At 34.1% G+C, this 12806-nt stretch overlaps 1 protein-coding gene across 1 annotated transcript in view; it reads left to right on the top strand.

Annotated features, from left to right (window-relative positions):
- The first annotated feature begins 1015 nt into the window (after positions 1 to 1015).
- Positions 1016 to 12806, top strand: part of LOC145240048 (protein HTATIP2-like) — a 41880-nt gene continuing 30089 nt past the window's right edge. The window contains exons 1-2 of the mRNA XM_080103655.1: positions 1016 to 1228; positions 11396 to 11582. Coding sequence (XP_079959781.1) covers positions 1098 to 1228; positions 11396 to 11582 — 318 coding nt within the window. The 5' untranslated portion in view covers positions 1016 to 1097. The remainder of the gene's footprint in view (positions 1229 to 11395; positions 11583 to 12806) is intronic.

The following is a 12806-nucleotide window of genomic DNA, read 5'->3' as shown; positions in this document are numbered from 1 at the left end:
CCGTTCTCAGTGTCATCCGTTCCTTAACACCATCCCTCCATTCTCGGTGTCGTCAGTTCCTTAACACTGACCGCCGAGTTCTCAGTGTCCACCGTCCGTTCCGGATCGCCCTGACGTCCAGCTGATCGTTCCAGACCCTGAATGACGCTACGTCTGGAGTACCTGTTCCAGACCTCCAGACCTTAGCCTCCAGTGACGTGTGACCTTCCAGGCGACCAGCATCCAGATCATATGATTTTTTTTGCTTCCTTTAAAAAAATAAAAGGCGAACCCTCGTCTTTAACCAAACAACCTGTGTCTGTCATTCTTTTTTGCCTTTTTGCTGTTTTACTTTTTCCCCGTATCTACCTTGTTTGTTGTTGGGTCAATTGTCTCCGGATGACCGGCCCGCAACAATGGATATACATGATTGGGAAGCGCAAGTGAACGATCGATCATGGTGGAGAAAAATCATCAGACAAAATTGTAAGATTTTTGAAGAGCAGCGTGTTGATCTTACTGTCTTAAAACGTGTTTTTAGAAAGCAGGACGAAAATATTATGTCAGAGAAATTGCAACACGAACTGAAGTGCACTGTATGCGGCAGATACCTTTTGTCAAAAGCTGGTTTTGTAAATTATCTGAAATCACACAATCAAAGACAGGAACAACAGTCTTATGAGGAGGCTTCTACAGCACAACTGGCAATGCTAAGTTGTCATATTTGTGGTTCTAATCTGCAAATCTAAAAGTGGCCTGACACGACATTCGAAGATTCACAATATTATCATGCGATCACCTTTACAAGAAGGAAATTTTTTATCTCACATATGTGTATTTTCATGTAAGACTAAAGTTGGGTTAAAAAGTCACCTACGTGCATACAGACGCACAATGCTTAACTGAAAGAGATGGCAACCTTCTGTCAAGAAGTAGCAATTATATATATATATATATATATATATATATATATATATATATATATTTTATATATATATATATATTAGGTTGAATTCTGGATGAGAATCAAAAATTGTGTCCCTTCTAAATGAATAATATATCAAGGCAGCCATAGTTGCGTCCCTTGATTGCGTAAGGCTAAGTTCACTCGTCCAAACATGTTATGGTTTAAATGCCATGAAATCATACCGGGGTTCATTCTGGCCCTTATTTATGTCGCCCTTAGCCTTTCAGGTGTTTTTCTTTATATGGAATACGAAAGCATTGAAGATGTAGACACCCATTGCAGGTAAGAAAGAAAGAAATACACACAAAAAAAATCATCCCCAAAAATAACCGACTTTCTCTTTCTCCCCATCCTTTCTCGCTTCATCTTTTATTCATTTATTTTTTTTTTGCCGCCGTAAAAAAAAAAAAAGAGCTTAGATTTACAACTTAACAACACTTAAACAACATCGTATCAACATTTTTAGTTGTTCTAATATATATTAACAAAATATATTATTACGTTTTAATCTCGTGGTTATTGGTAATGCGAAAAACTGTTTTTACGAACGCGAGTACTTGCAAAAAGTGGTATCTATTTTCATGTATGGAAACCCGATAATGATATAAGATATGCGTTGTGTATTCTTTTTTTTAGTGTGAAATTCTCTTTAAACGACATCAAAATTACATTTCAAATAACAAAGTAAAAATATTGGTTGATCAGAAGAACAGGCGACTCGAAGTCCACGGCAAATGGTGTCAAATAAAAAAAAATTCGGTCAATTTTTACGACGTGCCCTATTATAAACACACCAATCTCCCCATGTTAAGAACGGCTTTCTAGGTTGAGGTGGGGTGTTTATTCCGAAAGCCGTTCTTAACATGTAGAGCTTGGGGTGCTTATAATACGCTGGGGTACGTCGTAAAAATTGACTCAAAATTCTCTTTTATGAAAACAAAAATTACAATCCCATTATATTTTTTGGTGTTAGGCGGCTAATATGACTATCGGAATACCCTGGCCAAAAATCGTCCGCACCCACCATCAAACTTAAACACCGAAACCGAAATGAAACGAAATTTATTTTTATTATTACCAGGAAAGATGCATTTTCCCTGTTATTATTTTAGGGGTTTGTATTACTGTACACATAGATTCGATAAAGTTGTCAAAAAACAAATATATAACAAATAAATGTTATCAAAGGCAAGATAAGTTACTTTTCTGCCAAACTGGATATATTTTTTGTGTTTTTATTCAATATAACATATTTATTCAGCTCGAAAAACATACAGTGTTTACCGATGGATTGGAAAATTCAAAATGGCGCCCGACTCTCTCTTTAACACGGTAAGTTTGGGAAAAGATGTTATAAATAATAAACTAGACAAAATACTATTAAAAAACCCACCGAATATGTCAACCTATGTCACGGTAACATATATTGAGCGAATTTCTAACAGTATTTTGTCTAGTTTTATGTTTATAGCACCTTTTCCCAAACTTACCGTGTTAAAGAGAGAGTCGGTTGCCATTTTAAATTTTCCAATACATCGGGAAACTATATTTTTCGAGCTGAATAAACATGTTACATTGAATAAAAACACAAAAAATATATCCAATTGACAGAAAAGTAACATTTGTTATATATTTATTTATTGACAATTTTATCGAATCTATGTGTACAGTAATACAAACCCTTTTAGTACATATAAATATTTCACGTCAATTGAAATTTCATGTGTTGGGTTATTTTATTTACTGTTTTAGGGTACTCATGCGTGCGGTGCACTTATTGATCCGTGCTGAAATAATAACGTTATTTAAAAAAAATCATTTTAACATGGGGAGGGGAGGGTGTTTTGTACCTATTCTGTACTTTAACTTTGCAATTGAATAAAACACATATAAAATTTTAATTAAACTTGGAAATACGATTTAAAAAATAGCGCGGATCAGTAAGTGCATGAGCACCCTGTTTTAGTATTGTGTTCGTTTTTTGTTATTTATTTCGTTTTATTTTCAGTGAATTTTATCCAAGTACATATGAAAAAAAAGAATTAACAATTTTATTTCATTTTAGTGAGAAAGATAACGAATTCGTTCTTACTAAAATAATAACAGGGGGAATACATATTTTCTAATAAATGCATACCTAAACTAAAATGAATAAATAAATTTCGTTTTCGGTGTTTAAATTTCGATTTTTTTTTTTTTTTTTTTTTTTTTTTTTTTTTTTAGCGGTGATTTGGCCAGGGTATTCCGATTGTCACATTTACCTAAAAGGCTATGTGTCTGTTTCCATAGTTTCAAACTCTATCTCACCCGAAACTAAAAGTTGCAGCCGAGCCGCGCTAGCGGTCTCAAATGATTGTTTTTTTTTTTATGGACCCTTCTTTTATGGGTCTGTAGCCGGTTAAAATAGTTTTTAAGGGGGCAAAAAGGGGTGAAAATTGAAAAAAAAAAAAAAATTGTTATACATTTTGTATATTGTGGTAACGTCATCAGCTTTGAATGCTACAGTTTTGGTTTCGGTTTCAATTCCAACTGATAGCAACCCAATACTTTTTTTTTTTTTACTTTTGAAATCACGGCACTATAACAATATATACAAAATCTGGACAAATTAAAATATCATATTTAAGCGTATTTTACGACCTTTACCAAGCAAAGCCCCCCCCCCCGCTAATTATGATATGAATAAAAATTTCATAAAGTAAAACAACAGTAAAGCAATAACATTGAATTATTTTATGCAAAAAATAAGTGTAAGCAAACGTGGTTATTCGGAATCTTAACTCATTTTTCTAAGGGAGGTAATTCTATTTCACTAAAGATGAAAAAAATGATTTTTTCTTACAAGTATTCGAATGCTTTGTTTAAGAAAAATTACAATATTGTTGCATTTTACATTTTAATGTTATGAAACTTTGTTAACTAAAGTAGTTAAAAAAAATTTTTTTTACACTTCTTAGTAAAATAGAGTAACCTCCCTTACAACAAGGAGTTAAAATTCCGAATCTCGCCAAACTTTCACAAGAAACACTCGTCTAGCTGAAACCACTATCAATAATTCCCCCCACTCTTTATCTGTGCCTAAACCTAAACGTAGATTCCATGAACAAAGCTTCTTTCTTAGAACTGCAAGCTTGTGGAATTGTCTTCTGCTTTCCGGCTGACTACAATATGGTTGTCTTCAAGTCTAACGTAAACAAGTTCTTGATGAGCTGTTCCATATAAGTTAACAAATTTACCGAATTGATTACTATATTGTCCAATTTCTACTGTACACTCTTTAACCCTTATCCTCAAGTGGCCTCTTGGCCTTGATAATGTGGTGATGCCTGTGTAAAAAGAAAAAAAAAAAACTGCATTTTTTTTTAATTATCTGACAACGTTTCCTGCGAATTTCGAGTCACCTGTTAAGGCACTTGAGCAGTTTACAGGCCGTACTGAAGTAATGTTATTTTTTAGAAAGATATTTGATATATTTTTACTTTAACTGCAACTCAACACTCACCTTTAAAATGACGACTTTTTTAGTTTTCGGGTATGCTGAAAACGAATATCACATTCAAATTTGGGGCGGACAAGTAGTTTTCTGGATATAAAGACATTTTTTCCAATGTATTATTTAATGAATTTTATTAGTCGCCATTCTTAATATGGGGATGGAGTGTTTTGTGATATGTATGCGCATTAGTACTGGTTCAGTTGAGGAAAATCATGGTCGCCAATGAAAACATCAGAGATTAGATTTTATAATAAAGATCTTAATATCTAGAAAACTTCTTGTCTACTCCAAATTTAAATGTGATATTCGTTTTCAGCATACCTGAAAACTTTAAAAGTCTTCAATTTAACGGTGAATGCTGAGTTGCCAGTAAAGTTTTAAAAAATACCATTTCTAAAAAAAAAAATAGCACGGTGTGTAAACAACGCATACACCTTTTTTACCAAAAATTTTAAAATTCTTTGCTGCATCTGTGACAGATTGTCTTTAATCTTTTTATCTCCGGGAATAAATCTCTATTTTAGTTGTGCATTTTTGAGATGAGGGCTAATCACCTGTATTGATTGGACTATTGTTCTCATCTTGAGTGTTAATTGTGTAAAGTTTCGGTCTGATTAACCTTCGACCGTCCTCAGCCATATCGGTTGTTATTTGGAAAAGAAAGGAGTAACATTTCTCCTTTCTTTTCCAAATAACAACCAATACGCCTGAGGACGGTCGAAGGCTAATCAGACCAAAACTTTACACAATTAACACTCAAGATGAGAACAATAGTTCGATCAATACAAGTAATATAAATAATCTCTATCTTAGTTACGTATACTGTTTCGACGTCAAAAGTTGTGTTCGCGTTCAACAAAATGTTGACTTATTCTCAAAATAGAGAGGTCCTTTTTTTTTTTTTTTTTTTTTTTTTACATGGAGTTCACCACTTATTAAGGCCCAATGGCCACTCGGGGATAAGGGTTATTGTGTGTACAGTAATCAAAGGGATAGTGTAGCAATAGTATTGGAGAATTGGTAAGGTGTCATTACTTAGGGGGGGCGGTTCATCAGGAATTTGTTTGTGTTGGACTTGAAGACATCCAGGTTGAAGTCGGGAGGGAAACAGGCAAGCAGAACAGAGTTCCACAGGCGTGCAGTTCTAAGAAAGAAGCTTTGTTCATGGAATCTATGTTTTGCTTTAGGCACAGATAGGGAGTGGGGAAAATTATTGACGGTGGTTTCAGCTAGTCTGGTGTTTTTTGAAAAAGATTGGCGAGGGAGGGACCAAAGAATGGAGCTCAGACGAGCACTTGCCATGGAAATAACGATAGAACAACGACAGGCTCACTACGTCTCTTCTGTGGGAAAGAGGTTGCAGGGTAGAGAAAAGGGAATCACCCACCAAGCCACGAAGTCTATTTTGTACTCTGTCAAGGCAGGATAGACTGTTTTTAGCAGCTCCCGCCCAGATGTGGCAGCATTACTCCATCTTTGGACGTACTTGGCTCTTATATAGATAGAGAATTGCATCATTAGTGAGATATCTTCTGGAGCAGTAGAAGGATCCCACCATTTTCCCAGCGACCTTGGCCACAGACTTGATGTATGTGTTCCATTTAAGATCAGGAGTAAAGGTCAAACCCAGAAGCTTATCAAAACATGGAGCCTCCCCTAGACAAGAGCCATCCATTTCAATTGATGCCAGATTGGGATCACAGCGTTTATGATGTAGAGATAGGAGCTTGGTCTTAGATGCATTAAAGGTAACCAGCCACTTCTTTCTCCACTGTACCACGCGCTCAAGATCAGAGGAGAGAGAATCAGAGAGAACATCATCATTTACGGCCTTTGATGTGTTGCCATAGATTGTCATGTCATCAGCATAGATGTCAACGAAAGATTTTAGTATGTGTTTTGGGAGATCATTGATGTAGATCAGGAAGATCTGGATATGACCTTAAACTATATCCAATAGCGAGGCCCCAGCTTGCAGGCTTTGGGGAGTGTGGAGCCACCCTTTAATTGCCATAGCTCCCAGGTCCACTCTGACCCGGAGTGGTAGTACCTGTTAGGATCCCAACTATGGGTTAAATAGAAACTGACTTGAAAAAAAAAAAACATCTATATTCTATTAAAAAAAATTTCTTCAAAATCATTGGATTCAGCATTAAATAACCTAAAAAGGGTTGATATGGCATAAAACAAAAACAACCATGAAAATAGAGAAAGAAGAAAGGAGAAAAAAGTCAGAATTCTTCTTAACTCTCAGCGTTGCACTGAAGAGAATTTTTCCTCTTCCACAACTCGCTTGATTCTTCCCCAAGTAGCCGTCATATTTTCTCTTTTCGTCCTTTTTCCCAACTGATAACAGTTTTACGTGAAATAAAATATTTATTATCGATAGAAATATAACATTTTTATGAAACGTTTGGCACAAGGCCAAACATGATGAATGCGGAGCAGCCGGTCATTACGAATTATTGCTAACTAATCTCACCCAGCTAGTGCCTACTTTCACCACAATTTATACTATACGTCTGTCAATCACCATAAAAACAGGATGCTGTTTTACAATTTGTCATTGTGCAGAGGGAGACAACACTCATTTACTAAGAGATTTTTTTTTTTTTTTACACGGTGGTCACCACTTATCAAGGCCCAGAAGCCACTCAGGGATAAGGGTTATTGCAAGTACAGTACGTTAGTGTGGAGATTTAATGAAGTGTTTACTTAAGGGGGCGGTTCATTAGGAATTTGTTTATGTAGGACTTGTAGACATCCAGGTTGTAGTCAAGTGGGAAGCAGGCAGACGGAACAGAGTTTCACAGGCGTGCAGTTCTAAGAAAGAAGCTTTGTTCATGGAATCTACGTTTTGATTTAGACACAGATAAAGAGTGGGGAAAATGTTTGACAGTGGATTCAGCTAGACGGGTGTTTTTCGTGAAAGATTGGCGAGGGGGGACCAGAGATTGGAGTTCAGACATTCATTGTTTTCATCTCATAATTTAGGACGCTTGATCTGACAATCAGTGTAATCCTCGTATGCGGACTTGCCTAACTAAGAACCGGTCAATATTACTCACAAGTTGTACCACATTGGAGCCATGCCTATCTGTCCCAGTCCATATTAAATCATGGGGTTTTTCATTCTGGAATTTGTCGATAAGATCAAACTTATCGACAAATTCATGAAATAAAATAGCATCCCGATTCAGGTTAAAGCCGCTAGAAGGTAACTCAAAATGATCTAAATCGGTATCTAGGACTGCATTTCAGTTTCCTGCTAAGATAACTGCTTGGGAAGTATTCATGAACTGCTTGATCCGCCGAAGAAAAAACAGCATGCTCTACATGGCAATTAGGTGTATGAACCCCGAGGAATTGAAAAGCCTTACTTTTTATGGTAAAATCTAGAACGCACCGTCTTCCTTCTGGGTCTATGTTGCATGGTTCACACAACACATTTCAATACTTTTTAACGAACCAAGAAACTAAAGTGAGAATTAAAGTATACTGAGTAAGCACGCTAGCTTCTAGACAACACACCCAAATGGTCACCTGAAATAAGATGAGTTTCTAGTATACAACAGATATCCACTCCAAAGTGCTGCAGGTCCAGACTCAATCGAAATTTGTGAGAGTTGCCCCCTTAGCTCCTGGATATTTACACTGGCAAGCTTACGGTTCGTAATGGTGCTTTAGAGTTAAGAATCAGAAACAAACATTGTGGTTATTAGCATGCCGATAGTTCTCCTGATCGATTAAGTGCCTATAGGAGTGTCTATGAGCCATCACGGGAGATACCGCCGGCATGCAAGGGATAGGTTAATTTAGCTATCCTTATACAGTGATAGGTGCATTTTAACAACAACCCTAGTCCAATACAGCATTTTCTTAAATTTTTTATATCTGAATCTTTGAAAATAACAAACAGGGAAGAAAGTTCAAATGAATTGTCCGTTTTTTCTAACATTTGCCACAAGTCTTTTAGTTCTACTTTTTTGTGTATCATGGTTAGTCTCCTTTTAGTGCAGGGGAAATTTGTGGGGTCATAGTATTATATTGGGGCTCACTCAGTGAGCATATGTCCTTACCAGGGAAGTAAATTGTTTTTTTTCCTTTCTTGTTTCAAATGAGGAGCTTTGTTTCATTATTTTGGGATAGTGGGGTCTCGGTTTCCATGGCCGAGTTATCAGGGGGATGCTGAGGTAGTGCTGTGTGGAGTGGTTGAAGTGGAAGGAGCAGGGGAAGGGGGTAGCTTTCCGAATTCTCTGGAAGAAGGGGGAAGGATGCTGTAAGTTTATAAGTGCTTGGAGAGGAGTTTCAAGGGGTTTGTAGTGGGGTCTTTAGAGAGTTCAGCTTTGGTTGCTTTTTTGATAGACAGATGTATCAGTTTACATTCTTACATTTGGATTGGGGGGGGGGGTAGTGATAGGCGGAGGCATGGTCTTTGGAATTGGTTTGTGTTTGGTAATCCCTGAGCATGGGCTTTTCTTTGGGAGTGGGTACTTTTCTGCTGTAAATTATTAATTTTCGATACTTATCAAACATATTCCGATACGAAGCCTACATAAGAACACTCCCAGACACATATATATATATATTATTCCTTAATTGGAATTCATTTTTTTTTAGATGAGCATTATATATTTAAAAAAAAAAAAAATTAATATATAATACTCATCTCAAAAAAAATGAATTCCAATTAAGGAATAATATATATATATATACCAATCGGTACAGACCCGACTATGGAAGATCAGATAATAAATAAACGTGGATTTATAAGATCAAAGAATCCAACCTTGATCGCCCTTCGGGGCCTGTGGCGCAGTTGATAGAGACGTTGAATCTCTACGGTTCCAGATGAACATTGTCTGAAGATAGCGGTTTCAATCCCACCCAAAGCGTGCCAGAGGTTAATTGGTCAAAAACATGGTGAGACGACAACAATTACGAATGGCAGTGATGGCTGAGAATGCAGTTAGGAGATTCGAAGTTCCTATCCGTCGCGGTTACCACCTAACGAAGGCCAGAGGAAGTTGGCTGAAACGTTGTGAACCAATAAAAAGATCCAAAAACAATAACTAATAAAGATGAGACTAATAGTCCGAAATAAAATTAAAAAATTAATACTCCCAGACACATCAAGAAAATTTGTATGACATTTCAAAAACATTGATCCAGCCATTTCTGAGTCCATAACGAATGGACTCATACACACACACACACACACACACACACACACAAAAGTTACTTTTATATAAAAGCATATATATATATATATATATGACGATTAATTGGAATCAGAACAATTGGAACTTTTTGGGGAATTGGTATCAGAATTGGAAAAATTTGTGCCTATTTTCCGATGCCAAAAACGATTCCTTTAATTATCTTTTTATTTGATTTTGTTTTTTCAAAAAAATCTTCCACTACTGATAGTAATAATAAAATAATAAATATTTTAAAATTTTTAAATTACCCGTAAAAATGAAATCTATAGATCACCCTCTCCCACAAGTGTGTTTTTTACATTTGAGAAAATATATATGCAGTTAAGATATGTTTTCATGGTAATTGGGGCAAAATAACCATTTTATAGTTAGATATTTACAGTTTTATAAAGAATCGGAATCTGAAATTTGTACGAAGTCGGTAATTATATAAGAATCGTGAAAAATATTGTAACCGTCCCATCGCTAATATATGTACCTACTAATCATCTACAATTTATCTATTAATTATAATTAATTAAATAATTAAATGATAGCATGTCATCCTGTGGATTAAATAAAAGTTTCTGCTCGAAATTCTGTGCAGATTCCCGACTTGGACAAGATACACTTGAAGAAGTCTAAAAGTTGTATTGACTGAAACGTTGCGAAAATAATACTCAATATGAGAGCAGAAGTCAAAATATTTAAGATAACTGGAATTATCGATCTTCTTCTTCTGAGAAATCCAGAAACATATTTTGTTTTGTTTTTCTGTTTTTGTTTGATTTTCTAAAACTGTTTGTGTTGTAGTTTGGCTGCGTGTTTGAACAAATGTTAAAAAAGTTAATTTTTATGCTTTTGATGAAATAAACATTTTCGGAGTAAACTTTTGATTGAAATAAACAATTGATGAAATAAACAATTGATTGAAATAAACAATTGATGAAATAAACAATTGATGAAATAAACAATTGATTGAAATAAACAATTGATTGAAATAAACAATTGATGAAATAAACAATTGATAAAATAAACAATTGATTGAAATAAACATTTGATGAAATAAAGATTGTTTGAAATAAAATTATTTGAAATAAACTTTTTTTAATGAACATTTGAAGAATTAAAGATTGTTTTAAATAAACGTTTTTTTAAAATAAACATATTTTTAAAATAAACATTGTTTGAAATCAACGTTTTTTAAAAATAAACATTTGATGAAATAAACATAGTTTGAAATAAACATTTTTTGAAATAAATATTGTTTGAAATAAATATTTGATGAAATAAATATTGTTTGAAATAAACATTTTTTAAATATTGTTTGAAATATATTGTTTAAAATAAACATTTTTTTTTAAATAAACATTTTTTTTAAATAAACATTGTTTGCAATAAACATTTTTTAAATAAACATTTTTTTAAAATAAACATTGTTTGAAATAAACATTGTTTAAAATAATTATTTTTTAAATAAACAGTTTGAAATAAACATTTTTTTGAAATAAATGTTGTTTGAAATAAATATTTGATGAAATAAACATTGTTTGAAATAAACATTTTTTAAATATTGTTTGAAATATATTGTTTGAAATAAACATTTTTTAAATAAACATTGTTTGAAATAAATATTTGATGAAATAAATATTGTTTGAAATAAACATTTGATTGAAATAAATATTGTTTTAAATAAACATTTTTTTGAAACAACCATTTCATGAAGTATAGTTTTAACTTTTTATCTTACAGAATTGCATACACTGCTGAGAGAAATACTGCAGCGTTTCGTCAACGAAACTATTCAGCATTTGTGGTTGGCTTCAGTGGTGAAGTTGGGCGTCATTTGTTGGAGGTCCTTAACCGGGCAAAAATCTTTGGCAAAATTACGCTGATTGGACGCAGAATCATAAAATTGAATAATTTAGGACCAGAATTTGTAAGTAAAACAAGAAGAACCATATTCAGTTGCGAAATTCATTAACTTGTGTCATAGGTAGTATAGAAAGTGAAATATTTTCTTTATTTTGTCACCCAGGATGAACAACATTACCCTCCACCCCCTATCAGTGTGTATTTTTTTTTTTTTTTTGACCTGACCTTTATTGTAATGGTTAGTGTGCTTTTTTTCAACTTGTAGTTGGTATCGCCAGACAGTCAAAATCTGGGATAAGTTGCGAATGAAAATAAAATATCAGTTTCACGAAAGCAATCATTTTGCAACCGAGGATTTTTTTCCCTCTGTCCAAAATCAACAAAATCTTTGTCTTTGTTGAAATAGCATGTTCCCTGTTGACTGTAGTATATCTCTGGTATTGTGCAATTCTAGGTGGCCCACCCTACCAGGTTTTGCTTTTTCCTTGAGAAAGGTGTTAGTTTATTGCTAATCATACGAGATGCCCCTAATAGACAATGCCGAGGGAGCTGCTCAGGTTTTATTTCTATTTAGCCATCTCATTTACGGATGTGTCTGCGGTGTGTACAGACACTAAATGTAAGGAAAATTGTAGTGCAGTTACGAAATTTCTCACTTGTGTCATTTGTAGTATAGAAAGTAAAACGATTTATTATTTTGTCCCTTTAATTTACAGATGTGTCTGTGGTATGTACAGACACTATTTAAATATCATGGAAATTTGTAGTGAGTGTGAAAATGATTTCGATACACCATATGACTGCACGTTTTGCAGAGTCCAGTTGGTTAACAATAAAAAACCCAAAAAGGCGACATTCAACAATCATGCAAATTAACGCAAATTCTCAATGTTTGTATGCAGATTAGACGATCTTAGGCTGAATAAAAAGCAAGTCATTGAAGAATGGCAGAGTTTGTTCGAAGAAGGCGAGCCATGCATACGTACTTTGTTGAGGTGTGACGGATTATTTACTTCAGTCAACACGAAGAAGAAAAAGGAGACGAAGAAGAAACCTGCAGTAAACTAGATAAAAGAGTCACCCTTTTATCTAAATACTTATAGAGATATTAAGAAATATTAGAAAGTGGTTGAATCAATATAGTTAGAGAAGTGAGTTAAATATATATATATATATATACATATATACATATATGTGTATATATATATATATATATAACTACTTAATTTACTCACATAAAATTAATATACGAAAGTATAGATTTATGCGTAAACTTTAAGTATTTACT

The sequence above is a fragment of the Euprymna scolopes genome, chromosome 19 (genome assembly GCF_053919585.1).
Source record: "Euprymna scolopes isolate OS-2025 chromosome 19, ASM5391958v1, whole genome shotgun sequence".
NCBI lineage: Eukaryota > Metazoa > Mollusca > Cephalopoda > Sepiida > Sepiolidae > Euprymna > Euprymna scolopes.
This window is presented reverse-complemented; position numbering and strand designations above follow the sequence as displayed.